At 42.1% G+C, this 23,035-nt stretch overlaps 1 protein-coding gene across 2 annotated transcripts in view; it reads right to left on the minus strand.

Moving 5' to 3' along the window:
* Positions 1-13,447: 13,447 nt before the first annotated feature.
* edc4 (enhancer of mRNA decapping 4) overlaps positions 13,448-23,035 on the minus strand; it is a 33,139-nt gene continuing 23,551 nt past the window's right edge. For both annotated transcript variants that reach the window (XM_046036527.1, XM_046036526.1), the window contains exons 27-30: positions 20,071-20,257; positions 19,044-19,263; positions 18,364-18,527; positions 13,448-15,814 (exon numbers count right to left, since the gene is read on the minus strand). In XM_046036527.1, coding sequence (XP_045892483.1) covers positions 15,631-15,814; positions 18,364-18,527; positions 19,044-19,263; positions 20,071-20,257 — 755 coding nt within the window. In that variant the 3' untranslated portion in view covers positions 13,448-15,630. The remainder of the gene's footprint in view (positions 15,815-18,363; positions 18,528-19,043; positions 19,264-20,070; positions 20,258-23,035) is intronic.

A 23,035-nucleotide genomic window follows, 5' to 3' on the forward strand; every position in this document is an offset into this window, starting at 1 on the left:
TATTCTTCATCTGAATGGGCTATGGGGTAGGGTGGCAAGACGGAAGCCTTTTCTTACAAAGAAAAACATCCAAGCCCGGCTGAAGTTTGCAAAAACAACCATCAAGTCTCCCAAAAGCATGTGGGAAAATGTGTTATGGACTGATGAAACCAAGGTAGAACTTTTTGGACATAATTCCAAAAGGTATGTTTGGCGGAAAAACAACACTACACATCACCCAAGGAACAGCATACCCACAGTGAAGCATGGTGGTGGCAGCATCATGCTTTGGGGCTGTTTTTCTTCAGCTGGAACCGGGCCTTAGTCAGGGTGGAGGGAATTATGAACAGTTCCAAATACCAGGCAATTTTGACACAAAACCTTCAGGCGTCTGTTAGAAAGCTGAAGAGGAAGTTCACCTTTCAGCACGACAACGACCCAAAGCACACATCCAAATCCACAAAGCATGGCTTCACCAGAAGAAGATCAATGTTTTGGAACGGCCCAGCCAGAGCCCAGACCTGAATCCAATTGAACATCTGTGGGGTGCGCTGAAGAGGGCTGAGCACAGGCGATGTCCTCGCAATCTGACAGATTTCGAGCACTTTTGCAAAGAAGAGTGGGCAAATATTGCCACGTCAAGATGTGCCATGCTAATAGACTCCTACCCAAAAAGACTGACTGCTGTAATAAAATGTAAAGGTGCTTCAACAAAGTATTAGTCTAAGTGTGTGCACACTTATGCAACCAGGTTATCTGAGGGATTTTATTTTTCATTTTTCCCCCTCAAAGATTTCAATTTGTTTTTCAATTGAATTGTTCATATTAAAGGTGGAAAATGATCTGACATGATTTATCTTTGTCTCATTATTTTACATTAGAACCTGGCATTTTAACAGGGGTGTGTAGACTTTTTCTATCCACTGGATACCTGTGCTTTTCCTACTGTGACATGTCAGAATATCTCCTGTGGACAAGTCTGTCTTACAAGATACTATGAGCGCCCCATATCATAAACTCTGTTTCTCTCCTGTCAAGGCTGCCGTACACCTTTGCATTCAAGCCACAGCTACCTATGCCTGTGTCCTGTCCCAGCACTGTCCTGGAAATCTGTCTGTGATCTTGACCAACTGAACTGCCTACCTCCCTTGCCCCATGGGACTTGGTTGCCTGTTCTGACTGCTCCCATGTTGCCTGATGTAAGCCTGTTCTCAACCAGCAATTCTTAGTCCTTTAAATTGTACCTACTCAGCCTCAGTGTCAGTTGACCTGTGAACGGCACAGCTATTGTTTGTTTTACAATTGCATACAAAGTCAGGATTTAACACTTTCTTCATGTCTTGAAGCAGACAGAGACAAACAGCAGTGTATCACAAGCAAAAGCACAATCTAGATCTTTGGTTTACATGGCAACAAACACAGGAGTAACAACATACTCCTGCTGACTGAAAGCGGCGACACAGCGATTTTTCTGCTTCAGACCCGCGTCTTCATCTTCACACATCGATTCAAGTGAAGTCAGTTTCATTTATGCAGTCCGCCACAAATCATCTCTCAAAGGACAGCAGCTGAGGGTGAGAATGATCTGTTTAAACAGTGTGTTTTACTGAGAATTCATGATCGTTTTCGGTTTTCGTTTAGTTTCTTTAGGTTTGCTGCCATTGAAATGAAGTGAATTAAAACATGCAGCACTAAAAAGATAAAAGATGTTCTCTTTGTAGCGGACTCGTTGGGTCTGAACCTGTATTCCCGTTAGGCCACATCCACTCACACACACACCAACAGGAAAAATGTACACAATATGGAAATCTCCACTTCCTCTCCCAGGGGCTGAACGTGTTGTGTGTTATATATCTAGAAATAAGTTAATGTACGTGTGTGTGTATTAATTATTGCACATGAATCTGTGTATATGTTTCTGTTACTCAACTATATAATTAGGTTTGTGTGTGTATGATAACCTGAGAATGAGTTGGTAAGTGTTTATTTTCTTTTACATTTCAGAGCAGAGTGATTAAGAGTGAACCGGTGCCTGTGCCACTTAATCAACATATTTGCATGTCTGTGTATTTACAGCTGTGTGTGTATGTGTTTCTCAGTATGTATGAATGTCTGTATTGATTCTTGTATCGCCTGACTTTTAGCTGCTTTGGCTGGTCAGCAGATTTCTTTAGACTCTGCTGACCATGCTGATTGTTTGAAAGAGCATCTTTTACCCTAACATAATGTGACTGTGTAGATTCTTTATGTGATTACAGCAGTTAATTTATTGTGACGGCAATGGCTCTTGTTTATAGTAAACTGAAAATTCCAGTGCAGTCTTGTCTCAGTGTTGCTTTCAGGTCCTTCACTCTGCATCCCAACCTTGCAGACAGCTGTTATGATCCTTAAAGGTTCTGAATAAGAGAACATAAATGAATATATAATTTAGCAGCAAACAACTATGTAAAGATATAGTTGTGTAATGGCATTCTGTGTAGAGAATGACATCACTGTGCTTTTTATACAGTGAGTCGTGCATGTGAGTCCCTCCGAGTGAAACGGTTCATCTGCGAGGACAGCGATATAATGGCTGTTGCTTTGCTCATCTAATTAAGGATTTATTGCAACCAAACTAGAGTTGGTGATTGTAGGAACAGTTTTAGTGGATGTATTTTGGCTGGCTTATTTGTCCCCAGTGGAAGCGAATGTCACACACAGCTCCTTTAAGACTTCCATGTTCACTCTCTTTCCACCGTGTCAGAGCTGTATTAAGTGACTACTAATGCGAAGGGAATGCAGTCACTGCTTCACATTAAAAGTTTTTAACTAGCAAAAACACTGCGCTGCTCTTATAATGAAGCAGTCACAAGATACGAAAATTGTCACAGAGGTTAGCGCTGACAGCGAAGTCATTTCCTTTTCTTCTTTTTTTGTGTGAATGGTTAGGTTTTAAATATTGAAAGAGATTAATGGAATGAGATGGGGCAGCCACAGTGAGCTATTAGCTGAAGAGGTGCATGTGACAGGCTGCACACCTCCAACTCCTCAGCAAGGTAACCAACTATACTGTGTCCTGCTGTCGAGTGGAAAAGCACTTGGGATGTGCACAGCATGAAATTAGATAGCAGTTGCTAAAGGCATGATGGGAAAAGGTTACTGACTGACTTCTGTATAAATAAAACTATGGAGTTTGTTTGGCTGCACAGTAAACAGATCCACTAGCTGGTCCTCTTTTGTGTTTCTGACAAAGTAGCTGCTCAAGGAGTGTTTGCTGTATTATTAAAGCACACTCGCTGTTCCCACTAGTGGTCGGCTGTGGCTCAGGTGGAAGAGTGGCTGTTCCATCGGTGTGTGAATGTTAATTTCTGTTGTGAGGAGTTGACATATATATGACATAGTGTAAAAGTGCGACAAGTAGTCGGAAGACTAGAAAGGCGCTTTACAAGTACAGACCACTTACTTGTAACCAGAGGTGTGAAATATTAAGAATTATAACTTTGATATTTAGGCCCAGTCACACCAGCTATAACACTCGTGAGGTGCAAGTGGCAATACTTTCAAATGTGACTGCTCAAGCAAACATGTCACAACACAACAAAGACTACTACAACAAATGCATAACATTACTGTATGTACCACATGGTAAAAAGGTGCAAGGAGAAGATGAAGAAGCTCAGACAAGATTATGTAAAAATCAAGAACCAGACTTCTCTGTCAGACAGTGATATGCATCTATTTCTAAAGCATTTTTCAATTAAATACAAAGGAAGAGAACTGAGCGCCATAGTTCTTCAAAGTTTAGGTTATGGAAAGGTGACGAGTTGTTAAGTTCCAGTCATCCAAAACAACTAAATGCATCTAAACGTCTGTGTAGGTTGGCTCAGCTGTGAATAACTTGGGCAGACAGACAAATCTGTCTTCCTCAACCTTCACATCTTTGATGACTTTAGTTTGATTTTCCCTTTGACTTGCTTTTCTCTTTCCTTTAACAGTGTCTTGTTTATCTTCACCGTCTGGTTTCTGAAGGAGTCTGCGGCGGATTGTGTTCTTTCTTTGTCTCCAAACCTCAAAGCCCTCGGACTTGCAGCCACAAACCTGGGCTCTGTCCACTTCAGCAAACACACATAGGTACACAGGGGCAGGTGCAGGACTGCATATATGCTCATCTGCTGGGGCATGCGCATCTTTTTTTAATGCTCGTGTCACTTCACATCCTCAAAGGTTGTGCACATTTATTCAAACTACTTCCTCTCTCATCTGTAGCAGGATGCAGACAAACAAAAACACAAGAAAAGTACTTTAAATGAACTAAACTGCTAAGGGAGTTCACTAAATGCAAATCAGTTACATGAATCATCTGAAACAGAATAGTTAAATGTTTGGGCAAATACAGTTTGTACATTGTGTTTTGCTCTCACAACACAATGCTAAAGAGCAAGAAGGCCAAAATATGGACAAAAGGCTGCTCTACACACCATTGTCCATTATTTAGGTATTTAAAAATAAAGTGTGTTAAAGGTTCTACTATCACTATTAGTTATTATTTTGATTATCAGATTGCTATATATATATATATATATATATATATATATATATATATCCTCAGCTTTGTGATACGTTGTACTGTATCTGTGGAGTTTCCTATGAATGACATTGGTAACATGCCACTAGGAGCTGCATTTTCCATGCTGCATAACAAAACACAGGTGTTCTCTCTTTAATGTCATTAGAAGCTCTTTGATCAAACATTTTACCCAGATGAAGGAGATGACTGCATAGAGTCTTGTTTTCTGCAAGTTTCAAAGAAGTGAAATAATAGTCTGAACTAAAGAAGCACTGACCAAAAAAACTGCAAACATTTCAAGTATCAACAGGAGTCTTTAAAACTGCACTAATCAATATTTTTATCTCGTTAAAGCTCGCAGTGACAAACCCTCAGAGAGTTATCACCCAACTGCAGTTCCCCTCTGCTCTGACGTGTTTTAGCGTCTTATAGCACGTTGTTTTTGTTTTATGGCCAGTGTCGTGGAAATTATATTCCTGGTGAGGGGTTAAGAATTGAGTAAATACCAACCATTGTCTTTGTCTAACAAAAGAGAATAAACAGAGAAGTACTGAAATACATATACAGCTGGTCCATAGACCTGCCGCCTAGGGCAGCTTCAGGCGTCTGGCCCTGAGCAAAGGGATGCATCATCACTTACACAGGCGAGGTTTCTATGTTTTGGGGAACAGAGATCCTCTCTCGGCCTTGAATGAACATTCCAGGAGAGGAGAGGAACAACAAGAGAGGGAAAGCACCAAAAACAATCTCACAGCTCTGACCTAAACCCTAGTAAATGTGGACAGACTAACATAAGAAGTATAGGAGAGGAAAGGTTAAGGATAAAACACAATACATAATAATATAATAGTAAAAGAACATACATAAAAGTTTAAATGTAAGGTGTTCTGCCATAACAGCCACCAACTTTTAGTTTTAAGCAAAATATCATCAAACGACAAGAGCTGGAATGCAGTTTAAATTGAAACTTGCATGAATCATATTTCATAGCATTAATGAATGGTTCCAGCCTCTACATTATGAAAATAAAATGAAGTAATCCAACTCATGAACATTTACTTAGCATTATTAGTAGTAGTCGCAACCTCATTATTCAATATTTGTATATTAACGATGGATCAAATGACTATGTATAATATGTAAGGTTTGGAGGCGTTTGAAGTGATGAACTTTCACCTGACCTGTCATTTTAGCGTCTGTCACCTCATTTTCGTGAGCTGCAACCACTGTTTTGGTTCACTCACCGCTCTCATCAACTTCTCTTTCAACAGCAGGCAGCTGTTTTCAGCTTTTACACCTACTCTACACTACCTGTCCAACATCCAAAAAGCTAACAACTATCTGGTGAACTTGGTTGAGCATTTAGCTGCTAAAGAGCAAAAATATGTCCCTCAGAAATTGGTAGAGACTTAAGAGTGAAGTATGAACTTAGATTCATCAAGTGGCCAGAATTACAACTCCAAATGAACGGTGATGTTGCGCCGTGTCTGCTGGATGGTTAACTGGCAACTGTTTGCTAATCTATTAGCCATACCAGATAGTTCATAGGTGATAATATATCAGTGTTGTGTTTACAGCTTGTTCTGTTGCCCCCAAGTGGACAAACAAATCACTTATTGCAGCTTTAAAACCACACCAGTGAACTGCACACTGTGCACAGAGTGCACCAGCAAACTGCAGTGTCTGCTCCTGCTCACATACAAGGCCTTTCCACATCAGCAGCTGCCTGTGGTGTTGCTGGCTAATGCTCTGCCCATCAGGGACAAGATGAGAACATTATCAATCTAAAGATGCTCCATAATCGGCCCATTTATTACACTAACAGGCTTTATCACATTTTCGTCCCATTTAGAGGGATGTCTGATTACATTTTGACTAATGACGACATCGTCAGTTGCTACATGCCCTCATGTCTCTGTTTGCACTGCTGATGTAGTCAAATAAGTCTTCCCCCGATCCTGTGTGGGAAACAAATTTCCACCTCATTTGTCCTGCAGTTTTTTTGTGTACTCCTTTTCCGTTTCCGTCTTTCCCTTTCTCCCGGGTGGGTTTTATTCAAAGTTTCCAGAGTTGGAGAGCTTTTGCAGGATCTCTTTTGTTGGCTTCAGATCTTATTAAATTGAATTGTCCGGAGGCTCTGGTCAGTGATCCATGATGGTCGGCCTTTTTCTGACAGGCCTGATAAATACAGGTCCTGATCTCTCTCTGCGTCTCCCTTCCTCTCTCCTCTTCCTTCTCTCCATTTTATTCTCTCCATCCTCTTTCTCAACTTGCCCTCTGCCTCTCTCACTCACCTCTGTAACACTTCTCTTTTGTATCGTGTTCCTGTAAACTACATTACAATTTTTCACTTTTCTCAATTTCTCTCTCTCTCAGACTGAAAGCTAATGCTCTCTGCACTCCGTCCCTATAGAATTGTGTATATACAACGTGTGTGTGTGTGTGTGTGTAGGCAGACTAAAACACAAGAGCTCCACTGACCTTGGACACCCAGTGCTCTCCTTCTTGCCAATAACCTTCCTATATGCTCTGTACACACACTCTTCACCCTGCAGTGTGTGTGTGTGTGTGTGTGTGTGTGTGTCGGGGGGGGGGGGGGGGGGGGGGGGGGGGGGGGGGGGGGGGGGGGGGGGGGGGGGGGGGGTCCATATATGCAAATGAATGAGCACATCAAACACATGCAATCGGATTAAAACTTTTTACTTAAAAACAGTTTAAGGAGCTACATGTCACACATACACACACGACCACACAGTGAGAACAGGAGATGAATTAAATTAGACTGATTACAATAGAGGACAGTGACTCCTTCATACAGTATATGTGATGCATGAGATACAGCGTCTTTAAACTGTGTTTGTGTGTGTGTGTGTGTGTGTGTGTGTGTGTGTGTGTGTACATGAATATTCATGCTCAGTGAAGTTTGGGGATGAGGAGAAGAAAAGTCATGCTCTGCTGATACTTCATTACTTAGTATTTGTTAAAGAAACCTTCACACACACATTCTAGGACACAAAGCTTGTTTAAATGGCCTTAATCCAATTATTTCTTCATTCTACATGTTTATGCACACAAACTGTCACCCTTTGCTTACATGCACACGCACATAAACACATCAACAATCCTCCTTGAGGAGATCAAGAAGAAGGGGATACAAAAAAATGGAAGACACTAATGTGTGTGTGTGTGTTTATGTGTTACGTGTGTGGATATGTTGTTGTTGTATATGTGTTCATTGTGTTTGTTGTAAGATTCAAGTTCAGACAGTTTAAGTGCTTGTGAAAGATTTAAGAGTATGTGTGCATGGTCACTTGTCCTTCTGTCTGTTTATTAGACTTACTTTCCTAACCATGCATGTCTGCATGTTGAGCTGAACAGGAGGAAGAGTAGGGGAGGCTGAAAGGAAGACGAGAGGAAACAAGTACGAAACATAGAACGTGGAAACAGAACTGGGGAAATTAAGAAAAAGAGCATTAAACAACAGACATGCACAGTTAGCGACTTGCTGGTGAACATAGCATTTAACAGTGAAAGAGCCAGATTTTTCCCCACAAGAACTGGTTGAGACCAAACAAAGAGCTAAAAGAAAGTGAATATTGGACTTTCAGGTCATCAGGTGGCCAGAAACACCACTCTAAATGAATCATTATGTTGCTCCATAGGTGCTGGATGTGTAAATAAGTAACTGTTTGCAAACACGTTCACCATATCAACTTAAAAGGAGATATGTCAATGTCCCGTGCACGACTTGCGTCTGCTGATCCCAAGTGGCAAGTGGCATTTGTTATTACAGATTTAACCATAATGTAGATGCGACAATCTTTCGCTAACCTTAAGTGCAGAATTAATCGGATTTTCCTAAAAAGCAATGTGGCAAATAATCCCTTGCAATTATAGTATGACCTTGTGTCTGTATCTCCAGAGACCCTGCCCTATGCCTTTTCCTATTTTGCTGCGTTCAGGACGTTTCTGGGCTTCAAAAATGGCAGACGGCAAGGTGAAACAGCTTTCACCGGCTGGTGAGTATTGAAGGAGAGGATGAAGAGCGGAGTGGGCCTGTTTTCTGTTGGGCAGGTAGGTGCAGTTAGCTTAGTTAGATTGCTAAAGAATCGACTTTTCCATAACTTCCAACAATAGTAGCTAGCAGTGTACATACACACACTCCGACTATCAACCGATGCAAATAATTTTACATTTTGAGAAAATGACCCTAGTGCTGAGTTTGAGCTTGAATTATTTTCCATCTAACACACAAGCCACGCCGGTTACTGCAGCAGTCCAAACCAACGTAGCAAGTTGATCTTCAGAGAACCAGTGCTAGTGTCTGCAATGACCTAGTATACAGTAGCGGAGATAGCTAACATTACTGTTGGCAGTGTATTCTTTTTCTAACCTTGAAGAACTGATACAGCAACGTTGTCATATACAGCAATGTGGCCCATGAGATACGTATGTACATCTAAATCCTAAAGGGTCCTTCTAGTAAACTTCTTTTTTTAAATCCCGGAAAAGAAATGGCTCTGCTTTGAAGAAGTAAGAGAAACGAGGAAACAAGGATTGCTAAACTAAGGAAGGAAAGGAGAGGGGGATGAATGAAGTGGGGGGAAGACGGGAAGGAAGAAGGGGGAAAAGAAGTGTTCAGTGTGGAGGTTGCAGCTGTGTGCGTGTGTTTGAGTTGTGTGTGCAGCACTAGAGACTGTGATCTTTGTGAGTCGGACGGCGAGGACAGGAGGGAGGAATGAGGAGGAGAAGCACAAGCAATTTTCCACGAGACTTTTAAACATATTTTAATGAGGAATCTCCATGTGTCTGTGCTGCAGTTTTAAAAAAAAATACACTTCGAAAACGCTGCACTCGACCAACGGAGAGGGAACTCAAGAGAGAGAGCGAGGGAGGGTGTTCTCTTGAGGAGGACAATTAAAAGAAAAACGTAATCTCCCTCTCGCCTATGGACTGCTTTAAATGTGATTATTGGGGCGCTGATGACGCAGAGTGGAGACCTGCACCCAGGGGAATCCTCCCAGGCTCTGGCCCTGATACTTTGAGCTTTTGGAGCAGAGACAAGAGGAGACAGACAGATAACTGATACACAGAGACCCTCCCTGTGTTCTAATAATAAGTGCAGTATTTTCAGTACCAAGAGTTGGACATTTTGGGATATATATTTTATTGCTGAGCATTTTATGTGAAATTGATATCACCCTCATGCCTGTACAGTAAATATGTAGCTGCAGCCAGGAACCAGTTAACTTACCTTAGCATAAAGACTGGAAACAGTGGGAATTAGCTTGCCTGGCTCTGTGAAGAGTTAACATATTTGTAGCCCCTCTAAAACTGACAAATTAACACGTTATGTCTACAACAGCAAAGGTGTGTCTTTGGTGGGCAACCAGCGAGGATTCCAGCAAGTTACCAATCCTTGCCAAGAAAAAGGCATGCACATATGTGTACATATATACAATACACAATTGCAAACCAAAATGAAATTTGGGGCTGTGTCACTGCGGGTTGTGTCCTATGTCGTCCCATTGGCGTTTTCAGTCCAGAATGGCGGCAGCACAACCGCAACGCCGTCTATCGGCGTTTATGAAAAAAGCATCAGTGTTTTAACCTCTTTGCTGCTACACTCTTGGGCTCAGCTGCCAGTCCAAGCTTTTGTGTGGTTTTTTTCTGCTTTTAAGTGCCTGTTTTTGTGCACATATTGAGCAGATTATATTGTCACATTTTTCTGCATCGAAGCACTCCTTTTTCCTTTGAGAAATGTTTTAGAAAAAGATCTCAGTGAAACATTTGCAGAATGTTTTATAAATATAGAGAAATTCCTCACATGGGACTGAGTACAGACTTACAAAATATATTGGAATGAGTTTTTACACTGGTGTACTACTGTATGACACTGAGGAAAAGGAGCTCTGTGTTGTAAAGATCTATGATGATCAATGTCAGCTATAAATACTGTACTGTTAAATAAATTAAAAAAGTCCTAATTATAGGCCATTATTAATGTTATGATAATGGTTTTCTTTCTAATAGGTTTTTGATCTCTGGATAAGGTATTTTAAGAATTTGTAACTGATAACAGTCTGAGGTGACAGGAAGCACTGCTCATTGACACACCAACCACACACCAATGTATCACATACACACACACACACACACACACACACACACACAAATGGATAGGAACAAAGAAAGTGTTTCATGTAAAAATATCAGCCCATATTAATACACAACAAGCCTATTCTTTCCCTGTGTGTCAGTAACATGACTGAGTGGAGGGACGGAGTGAGTGAATGGGGGAGATGACAGACAGCAGCAGCAGCAGCAGAGGACTGTTTCCCTGTCAGGTTCAGATGCAGGGCTGAAAGGAGTCTCTGGAGACTCTGCTCAGACTCAGAGGAGTGGGACAGATGCAAGTCATTCATCATTTATCTCCATCGGTGGGACTATTTTTTTTTCTCTCTCCCCCAACGATGTCACACTCCCATGGGACCCCCATTCTGTCCACCCCCTCATCTTCATTGCTCTGACAGCAGATGCAGCAGCAGAATGGACTGATGATCAGTGATGACAGATGATGATAAGTTTTGACACATCCTGTAGTTTAACGTGGAGTAGATGTGGTTTCTGAGTTATAAAATGCCAGTGTAATTAACTACTTCTATTCATTAGGTCCCCTCCACCAATTTTACACGGCGACTTCAGCCTACTCCTTAGGAAGAGCAGCACTGCAGCCTGAGAAAACTGCTGGGTAATGTCTTCTGTGGCTCTGAGGGGAGATTTCCAAAAAGCATAACCCTCATGATGTCATAGTGATGTAATCAGGCTCATCTCCGCTTGAGTTTAGATACTGTACATTTTTAACTGAAAGTCTGAAACTGTGGACATGGAGTCTGAAAGATGTTGGCATTTCCCAGACAATGAGGGTCTAATGAAAGAAGCTATCAGGGTGCATTATGGGAAATGTAGGATCCACTATTTTCTTTGGAGCTTGACCAATTCTAGGGACTAAACGTTGGGATATCTTGTCCTCTGCTGCCTTTGACAGTTCTATTTTTTTCATGTCTCTTTGTAAGCCCCCCAAATTCATTAAAGTGCAAAACCAAATTGCGGGAGGAAGCCTTTAATTTCACCTCACTTTAATAACCCTTTATATTTCACTGCACAGAGTTAACTTGCAAGGCGGTAGGTGCGAATCACGGGAGGAAACTCTACTATCAGTTTGACATATGCATGCATATTTAACATGAATGAACTGCCTAATGCTGCACTGTTACCACAATGGACAAGTTACCAGACTGAGCTACGGTATTAAAGGCTGGCTGGGGGAAAACGCTATTATATTCCACTCCAGCTGTTCATCAGCAGCTGTTCGCCTGTGTGTAAGAGAGCTGGAAGGACGCATCCAGAGCACACTCAATGTAAATCACGACTGCGGTTTGCGTAATGATCCTGTAGTCACCTTTGGGAACAAACACACTCACACAGAAACACTCTGCACAACCTTTAGGCAGTTTTTTGTTTTTTTATGGTCTCTCCCTGACCCAGTCCTGCAGCAGCGGCACATGTTCCGCGGGAGATGAATGTGGAAAGCTACGGGACCCTGTAACTTGCAGTGCACGTAGATGCAGGGCAGAGTCACGTAGTCTATAGCAGCAGACCATCTAAGTACTTAAAGATCCGTCATTTTAAAGCCACGGAAGTCCGGATATGCGTCTGTATCATCCAGTAACGCACAACTTGCAGCCAAAATTACTTCAAAAACATCTTACTACTGCAGTGGAAGTTAAGCATTGTCAGAAATACAAGTTTCAACAGAATCACTAAAATGTGAGCAGTACTCACTCATTAGCAGAGCAACAGGCAAGAAGAGGAGGCAGGCAGAGTTCATCAGAGATGCCATGCTGGCCCGACAAATTGTCCTCCGCCCTCACAAGTTGCACCGAAAATTCCCAAGTTGTTCTTAGAAAAGAAAAGGCAGCCCACACTGTCCCGCTGCTCAGTGCGTTTCCCTCCTGTCCTCCGTGCAGCGCTGCACTCCAGCGTGAGAGCATCCACCGTGCGCTCATCCGCTCCGCTGAAGGGGAGGGCGCGTCCGTGTCGAAGAGGAGGAGGAGAAGGAGGAGGAGGAGGAAGAAGAAGGTCTACAGCAACTCTGAGGGTCCCCGATGAGCTGCACATAAAGCCAGGCCTTGCCTGGATGGACGGGTGGATGCTGGGAGGATTTTGGGGGATTAGACAGCGCTGGAAGAAGTATTCAGATTCTTTACTTGGGTTAAAGTACCAGCAAACACTTAAAGTGCCATTCTGCAGAAGAAACTACTACTGATTGATGTACTAGCATGACAAGATTAGATAACTGTAGGTGGTTACTGAACTCCTTTGTACACTGTTACAGTCAAGTCCAGTGGTTCCCAATTTAGGGGTCAGGCACGCTCCTTAGGGTCACAAAACAAATGTGAGGGATCATGAGATTCATCTGATTTATGAAGTTGCTTTTTTTTTGTGAAATATTGGATGTTGTTACCTTTTCTGAGAGAGGAAAAGTTAAACAAATGGGACCAAATGAGAAGTTTAAAAGGCAAGTTGTCTCTTTGTGTAGAACGGCTAACACCTCATAGATGGGGACCCCAACCCAAAATAAGTAGTAAAATAAGGGCTGCAAACTAAAAAAAGTTGGTTTAAAACTTAAATGTACAGTATTTTGTAAGCTATATATATATATATATATATATATATATATTCTCCCTAATCTAAATTCTTCACATGAAAAACTGTTAAATTAATGTAGTGGAGTATGAGGTACTCTTTAAATTGTACTCTAAAGTATGAAGTAGGAAACAATGGAAATACATACTGAAGTACCACAAAATTACGCTTAAGAAGAGTACTTTACAAATAATAATACAAATAAAGACAATAAACTGATCAAGTCTTTTTTTATTCAAAAAATGTTTAGGGTAAAAGAAACAGTAAAAGATACAACATAACAATCCAAGCCGAAGGAAATGATGAAAAAGGGAAGAAAGAAGAAATACACACTTGTTTCAGTCCTGTTTCTCACACAGCTCCCACTCGGGGTAAAGCAGGAGTCAACCCGACAAAAAAACAGGGTCCGTAACTGAATGGTGAAGGTGGTCAAAATAGTACTTTCCTCTGTTTGATGAGCATTCAAATATCGGTCCAAAATCAACTGTACTTGGTAGTCAAATGTTTGCAAACAAAACATACAGATTATCCTCCACTGTGCTGTTTGAGCCTTACTTCAGATCCAACCAAAACATGACCTTTAAAATGACATAACTGCTTGTAAAACTCAAATGGAACTGCTGTGGGATAATGCTAGAAACATTACAAGCTGTCTAAAGGCCAAATTAGGATCAAATGTTGAAGTAAAACACGTAGAATGCAATAAGGCACTTGCTAGACAAATCCAACTTAACAGATTCTAAACACAGACGTCAAATTAACAGAACGTTTATTTTACAATCAGCAAAACAGTGTGGCCACCCTGCAATTAAACAATGATGTGTGGGCTGCGCGCGCTCGCTCACACACACACTCTTACACTTTCAACACACTCAGTCAAAGATGAACAAATGGTGCATTTACAACCTAAAGGCAGGCTTTTTAAAGTTTGGTACAACAGATATTGCGGGAGCAGCAATGATTTCAGAATTCCAAACCTAAAGACAAGCAGGGTGAACATCTGCAGTCCAACTAAGTGCTGCCTCCTACAGCCTATTAGAAGTAACTGCACATTACGTTTTCAAACATTTGGAATATCCTGATAAAATAACATCATTGGTAACTATTATGTTTAGGAAGTGTTTTATTATGTATTAGAACTAGTTTGACAACTCTTGAAGCAAGTATACAAGTCTTACAAATACTAAGTGTTTATATAAAAAAAGGGACTGACGTACAGAAGAAAACATGGGGAGAAGTGTGATTAATTTACAGGACAGAGCTGTACACATGGACGGCTACCAAACTCGATGTTGGGCTCCAAACAGGTCAGATTTTACAGGAGAATTCTCTCCAGCCTGGAGGACCGTCGCAAATATTTGTTACATTTCAAAAATGTTATTTCCTCATCATTAATCTTATTTGTATCCTTCAGAAACCCTCATTAGAATGATTTATGAAAACAAGGACGAATGGAAAAAGTCTAATGAGATATGTGTTTCATCCTGAATACTTCAAACGCAGGAACAAATTCTATGAACTTTCAGTAAAACAATGTTGATCCTCTTCAAAATACTGACAAATATTTGGCCTGGCAAGGTTGTCTCCAACCCATTAAGAAATAACTCAAAGGAAATATGTAACCAACATAAAATGGCTTTGGTCGTTACATACTTTAGGTTGCTGGGATTAGCTGGGTTGTTTACGAATTTCTGAACTGAGAACAGCGTAATCCTGCAGCAACTGAACTCCAAGTTGGCTCTAGAGAGGATGCTGGACTATTGAAAAAGAAAATGTGTCCAAGCCTGCTGTTTACTCTTAAGGTCGAGATACAACACGTCTGAAACATGAAACGTGTCTCCTTTTAGCGTGCTTCGGGTTCCTTCTGTTGCTCAGAAGTAGCCCCTGCATCACAACTGGTTCAGTATTCTGGAAATTAACATGTCCGTCTGAGGGGTCGGAGGAAAACAAGTAGAACAAATGAAACGGCGATGGTTGGTCTTGCGGAGCACTCGGCTAAACATTCTTTGAGTCTTATGCACATTTAGATGAAGTGACATCAAAGGAGCGTCATGTGTGATGTGTCTGGGAGATGGGGACAACCAGAAATTTCAGGCTCTCTGCCTGCCGGCTCTGAGACAGTCTTCTGCTTCTTGATGGGCATAATAGGATGAGACACAACCAGAATGCCTCTTGGGGGGGAAAGCAGCAGTAATGAAGTAGAATCTACAGTGAACCAAAAGAGTCGTCCAGGATATTATTGTCTTACAAGGTCTGTCCAGGGAAAAAGAACAGACCAACAAAAACTGTTTTCTATTTCCTAACTTGACACTTTAACGGTGCAGGTAAAGCAGGGGGAGGAATGGGAACAAACAGGGGGGGGGACAACTCTTCTGCACCACGCTTCAGATGAAGAACTAGTGGTTGACGAGACCCTGCAGCATCATCATCAGGCGCCGCGCCCTCTTACTCAGCGGGCTTTGGGGGTCTTGCTGCAGGAAGGCAAAGAGCTTCGGTCTGACCTGGGCCAACACGGCGGCCATGTGGTCTCTTGTCAGTGGGTCGCCATGGTCCAGATTCATCACTGCATCCTCCAGGTAGCTGAACAGGGACACAGAGGGTCAGAGACGTCAGATAACGAGGACATAAGACGACTGACATTGCAAGTATTATCTACTGTAAGTATGAGGAGGAAAGACATTATTAAGCCAAGAAGTACTATATTCATCCACGAGAGAGACGCTCATGAAAAAAAAACAGGACAACTTTTTTTTTTTACTTTGCTTAAGAGAAGGAAATGACATGAAAAGACAATCACATCTACAATCTGAAACATCATTCATTCAGCTATAAAAGTAGCACAAGGACAACATGCATACACTTTGTGTTTTCACCCTTGGAGCAGCTGCAGGGGACAGAGAGAAAGGCCGGTTCCATCAATGTCTCAGCTATCCTTCGCAGCTTGAATGTCAAGCGCTGTCCTTGATCACCTTCCTGGCTGTCTGAATGTGTACATTGTGTTTTCACACCAATATCACAGCAGAAATTGAGTTGTGCCACAGTCACCTGTGCCCTGTCCTCTCTTTCAGACTACACTACTATTTAACTACTCAATTAATTGTTTTAGTCAGACATCTGGCGGTCAGACTGTCCAGCCGTGCACTACTTCTGTCCTGCTCTGTGTCTTTACAGTTTAAGTGACCATTCATCTCCATGTCCGGAGCACTGCCTGATCCCAGCCCAACATTACAGCTGTTCCCACATCGCCAGCTGGCCTCCAGCCAGAGTTCAGCGCGCGCACACACACACTCTCTCTCTCTCTCTTTAAAGGGGCATTTAATGCCACTGCACATACCACCACACATACGGAGTAGCCAGTTAATGTCCTGCAGGAGATAATCTGATAACTAAATTGTGTCCAACCCTTTCAAACACTTCAGAAAAACCACATTAAGTTGCTTTTCGTGCTTCCTCAGTTCACATTAATCTTGCATCCGTTTGGACAACGAGTTCCTCAAAATCACTTAATGATCCTGATATGATCTTTTCTGGTCCCAACAATCCTAACGTTGATTTGTTTTCTCTTTCATGGATTCTTCTAAGATACTATATATCAGAAGTAGAGAAAAAGAAGGATCCTTTATCTTGTGCAAAGCCTCAAAATATACTGTACAATTACTGAAGTTTGTCTAACACCAATACGAATTGATCTCTATTTACTCATGAGAGTATTCCTGCACCGCTCAAATACAGTTGGCCATTAAAGCAGGCAATAGTAAGAAGACGTTAAGATGTTTTGTGATCTACTGACGTCTCTCGCACCACAACCCATCCAACCATGGCTGCGCTCTGTCCTAATGCCTCAGACTGAATCACACCATAGCACCGTCAACCCTTCCCCCAGATGGCACAGAGCGGCTCCAGAGGGCCGTTTGAGCAGTGGTAGGCAGCTGCAGTGTAGACGCAGAGGTAGGCAGCTGAGTGAGACGCAGAGAGGTGCCATAACGTGAGTGAGGCAGCGGCTCTTAGAGGATACACATTCACACATTTTGAGGATATCAGCACTACATAAGACTTTTCTGTTAAAAGTACAGAAAAAACAGACAAGAGTGCAAAGGAACTACAGAAAAAAAATATAGAAGGACATAGAAAGAAAGAAGAGCATGTAAAAATTGCGGCGTTATTCACAGGATCATCCATGCTCCCCGGACAGCCATGCTGCAGGGCTGAAGACGGAGCAGAGTGATGGGGTCAGCAGTTTAGCACTGTTTAGCGCTCCAGAGACGAGGAATAATGGACAAACAATGGAGAGGAGGCAGGGAGCAAAAGTTTAGGCAAAGACAGGCTTTATTACCGATCGTCGGAAGCGCAGGATCCTGCTTGTGTGGGAGAGAAGGCGTGTAATGCAATTCAAAACGTGTTCGCTGCCATCGCTTAAACAGTTTGGGAAGAAGTAAGCTTGTACAGTTCAGAGGTTTTTGATTAAACCCAATGACATTTTCCAACATTGCAAGTTATGGCTGCTGCATTGTAAGACAGGTCTTACATCAAACTACAGTGGCGTGAGACGCTCTCCTGCAACTAACGATGTGTAATAAATGTGGGTTTTTTTTTTATTGGAAACAGTGTCAGTTTCGTGTGTCAATATTCAAACATCATTAATGTGCAGAAAATATTTAGAGGTTACTTTAATCACAAATACTGCAGATAATCAATAATTCGGCTGTAAAGTGAGGCTAGTAAAACTTCAGTGAGATTGCACACAGCGGTGCATTAGTTAAGGAAATCCTGGAATATTATGCTTCCATCTTATTTATTTGTCATTTTATGGAAGGCAAAGGAAGACTTCTTGTAGTTGAGTTTGGCTGGTTTGATGCCAAGCAACTGCTTCACTGAATGTCACTGCCGTTATTATGATTTCCCACTACAGGTGTAGGGAAGCTTTCTACTTACTGACATTCATTTATTATTCTCCGATGTCTCAGGCATTGTCATCATCCTGAAGTTCATATATCAGTGACAAAAAAAATGCATACACTGTGAAGCCCACACTTTGTCTACTGTGTTTTTACTTTCACTGTTCATCTACAAATCACACACACCGAATATTTACTGACGCCCTGAGGAGATGGCATATGAAATAAGCTCACCTGATTTTGAGCTCAGAGCGGGTTGTAAGGTTGGAGGAGAGCTGCTGGATGAGCGACAGCAGAACGGGCTGGCTGAGCGGGCAGGGGTGCTGACCAAACACCTGCTGCGAGTCGATGGTCTCGCACACATACAAGACCAAGTTCAGATCTGTCGCTGACAAAGCCTGGGGAGGGAGTAAGAGAGAAGGCATTCTATTCAGATTAAACCACTTTGACCAATCCTTGCACACTCATACTCAAGTTCTTTCCCTGCAATAAATCTATAAGAAAAGCATTCCCAGCAGCTGAGCCCGCTAAAGAAAGGAGTACTCCACCTACATTAAAACAAGAAAGGATGAGGACTCCGCAAGCATAGTGAGTATCTGAAGCACTAGCTAATGCACTAGTGGTGTCTGCAGGTGGGACTGTGTTAAGTAGTTGCAGTATATTAGCAGTATATTCTGGGCCTTGTAGTCCTGGTGGACTTCTTGTGTGTTAAAGTGCATGTGTATCTTTGCACGATCACACAAGTTGTGAGAGGGTGTTTGCATTCATTAACAGTTGGAAAATACAGTTTAGCTAAAGAGGCTGCAACACATACAGTGCTACACCTTGTGTGTACACCTGTGTGTGTGTGTGTGTGTGTGTGTGTGTGTGTGTGTGTGTGTGTGTGTGTGTGTGTGTGTGTGTGTGTGTGTTACCTGCTGGAAAGCCTGGTTGAGTTGGCCCTGCTGGAGGAGCTGCAGGATATTGGCTTGCTGCGTCTGGTAGTCTAGGTGTGCTGTGGGGACGGGCGTGCCGGCTGCTGACCTCATTGCCTGCATGATGCTAGAGGTGACCACAGCCTGCTGCTCCTTCATTGCCAAACTCACCTCACCTTTGACAATTCGCTGCACATGGCTAAGAATAGATTCCTGCAAACTGGAGAGGGAAAGGAGAGATAGAGGGTTATCCTCCATGCAGCACTGTAGCAGGTTGGCTAAATCAAGACACAAAGATCCAATATACTATGTGTGCTACAGAAAATAAAACTTCCAGGAAGAACTCCCTCGTTCAATCGCTTTTTGCTAATGTAACTTTGTCTCCATGTTGGCAAGTTTGATATTATCTGAATCGCGGGGTACAAAAAAAGACACCTGGCTCTGCAGAGTCCCGCGTTGTCATTTCCTTTTCAAGATTTTAAAGTTTCAGTTAGCCAATTACTTACTCTCTGCTCCACCCCCGACAAATCTATAAACTCTAGAGGCCATGAAATTAATTGCAGAGGGAACAAGAGACTTGATCGAATTTATGTTCTTACATTAGCCCCAGGATTAAGCTCTGCTTGTTTCTACTCTCCAATCCATTACGCACCTGCTCAATTGGCAGTGAATAAGGCCAGGGCTGCTGGCATAGGCATCTGCTGATATGCATATCTGATATTCAAAATATTGATATGGAATGTCAATCAATGCAATCAGATCAATCCCTGTGAGTAACATCAGTTAACAGCTGGATACTCATGGTTACTGCTCATAGTACTGAGTGGGCAACGTCACAGTTTTTAATACTAAAATTTAAAATACAAAACATTAACTACCTGCTTGGAAGAGAGCTAGGAAATATGTAAATGTAGATAAATGACAGAATACAGGAGTTTCAGGCAAGATTAAATGTGAACAAAAACAAGGCCATTCCTATCGCAAGTGGCTAACAGTGTGATCGATGAGGGATAGTTACAATACATACTTTCCCACCATCATCTGGATCTGGTGCTGGACCTCTGCCCGGACATTGGCTGTGATGTTATTTGCCAGCTGATCACTGGAGCTTTGGAAACTGTCGATCATCTGCTGGAGCTGGCCAACCATGGGGTCTCGTGTCTCCTGCTCTCTCTGCTTCTTGTTCTTCATATGGGTCTCAAGCTGTTGGATGTCTACAAAGATGAAAGGCAACAGAAAATTGGTTCTCCCCCTCACATAAGCAAACGCATAAATACACTCAAAACTACATTATGCAATAGTTTTGATATTAACACTGGATCAAATGACTCAGCGTAACCCAAGCCCACCATGTACTGTTTGCCCTTCTGGCCTCAGGCAAGAGATACTGCAGCATTCGGGGCAGAACTGCTAGGTTCCTAAGAAGCTTCTTCTCCCTAGCCATTAGACTCAACTCCCAGAAGCTCATCTATATATACACAGACTGTATGGTTGAGTCACACACTTCTCATCAAATCATCCTTATTTAACAAACAAGCAGCCCTTTCTAAGCTCACTGTGAGGATTTCACTCGCATGACCCTATAAATACGGACCTCTACAATCCCCAGCTGAAGCAGCATGGAGGCCGACCATCCTCTTCATGCAAAAAAAACTAAAAACAAAAAACAGAATTATGAACAGGGCCTAACAATTAATCAAAATATCATCAAAATCGCAAAATGGACAAGTGCAATATCCAAATCGTGGAGATGCCCCAGCCTACAAATCATATTCTCCAGACATAAGGGAACATACTTGTTTTGTACAGACCCTAGCAAAAAATCTTCAGTGAAAATGAAATGCAAAACTTTCCATCCCCACTCAAAATGAAGGATCATATTGCAACATGTGTCAAAAATAATCACAATGTAATATATCTACACTCACCAGCGACTTCATTAGGTACACCTGTTCAATTAGTTGTTAACAGAAACAGCTACAGTGAGGGCAAAAACTAATTGAGCCCCTGCTGATTTTGTACGTTTGCCAACTGACAAAGAAATGATCAGTCTATAATTTTAATGGTAGGTTTATCTGAACAGTGAGAGACAGAACAACAACAAAGAAATCCATAAAAATGTATGTCAAAAATGTTATAAATTGATTTTCATTTTAATGAGTGAAACAAGTATTTGACCCTTTCTCAATCAGAAAGATTTCTCCCAGGTGTCTTTTATACAGGCAACAAAATGAGATTAGGAGCACACTCTTAAAGGAAGTGCTGGGAAGAAACACAAAAGAACTGTCAATCTCCCTTGGTCTGGATTTCCATGCAAGATCTGACCATGTGAAGTTGCAACGAATATGAGAACGGTGAGAAATCAGCCCAGAACTACACTGGATCTTGTAAATGATCTCAACGCAGCTGGGACAATAGTTACCAAGAAAACAATTGGTAACACACTACGCCGTGAAGGACTGAAATCCTGCAGCACCCGCAACATTCGCCTGCTCCAGAAAGCACATGTACGGACCCGTCTGAAGTTTGCCGACGAACATCTGAATGATTCAGAGGAGAACTGGGTGAAAGTGTTGTGGTCAGATGAGACCAAAATCACGCTCTTTGGCATGAACTCAACTTGCCGTGTTTGGAGGAGCAGGAATACTGCCTATGAACCCAAAAACACCATCTTCACCTTCAATCATGGAGGTGGAAACATTATGCTTTGGGGGCGTTTTTCAGCTAAGGGGACAGGACAACTTCACAGCATCAAAGGGACGATGGGCGGAGCCATATACCGTCAAATCTTGGGGGAGAACCTCCTTCCCTCAGTCATGGATGGGTATCCCGGCATGACAATGACCCAAAACACACGGCCAAGGCAACAAAGGAATGGCTCAAGAAGGAGCTCATTAAGGTCCTGGAGTGGCCTAGACAGTCTCCAGACCTCAATCCCATAGAAAATCTGTGAAGGGAGCTGAAGGTTCGAGTTGCTAAACGTCAGCCTCGAAACCTTAATGACTTGGAGAAGATCTGCAAAGAGGAGGGAGACAGAATCCCTCCTGAGATGTGTGCAAACTTGGTGGCTAACTACAAGAAATGTCTGACCTCTGTGATTGCCAACAAGGGTTTTGCCACCAAGTCATGTGTTTTGCAGAGGGGGTCAAATACTTATTTCACTCATTAAAATGCAACTCAATTTCTAAAATTTTTCACATAAGTTTTTCTGTATTTCTTTGTTGTTATTCTGTCTTTCACTGTTCTAATAAAACTACAGTGTTTCCCCTATATGCATTCAGCAGTGGCGCACCGCCGCAAAACATATTGTGGTTATAATAGCATACCTCCTGTAAGGAATCAGGAGGTGCGTAGCGAGTGTTTGATTGTCTGAGCGACAGAAAGTGACGGTTAACACGAGCGAAGGAAAATATTCTGGCAGTAAATGTACGGTGTTGGTTACAGTTAGCTTCTCAAGACCAAGAAAAGTCTGTTGTTTCCCACCTGCTGAAAAAGTGAAGCCTGTTAGTGCCAAGTTAGCTAACATTTCCCCTCCCTTTCAGACTGAGCTGAGCAGGAAAGCTTCAACAGCAGACTGCGTCTTTTGGCTGCTATGTAACTTAAGATCAGCTCAATAGAAAGTAACTGGAAGCTGTATTTTATTACTGCCTACTTGTCCAATGTTGAGAACATCAGTTACAATCTGAGAGTAAACTGGTGTAGCCTGCAGCTCTGTCCTGTACAGACTGGTTCAATTATTTTTCAGATGAAAGAGTGGTTGACTGCAGGAGCTGAGGTTAGTAAAGCAAATTAGTGATGCAAACTAGTCCTTTTAAGCTAATGAGGAGACGTTTCTTTTTGGATTTTAATGTGCAAATAAATTGCAGATCAGAAGGGAGCAGGTTTCTCATGTTGCACATAAAAGGCAAACATGAACAATCATATCTGTAACGATTCTGAGGTCATATTACAGGGTTTTAGGGGGTGATGTCCAAAACATGCTGTGCAATAAA

This window comes from Micropterus dolomieu, linkage group LG22 (genome assembly GCF_021292245.1).
Source record: "Micropterus dolomieu isolate WLL.071019.BEF.003 ecotype Adirondacks linkage group LG22, ASM2129224v1, whole genome shotgun sequence".
Taxonomy (NCBI): domain Eukaryota; kingdom Metazoa; phylum Chordata; class Actinopteri; order Centrarchiformes; family Centrarchidae; genus Micropterus; species Micropterus dolomieu.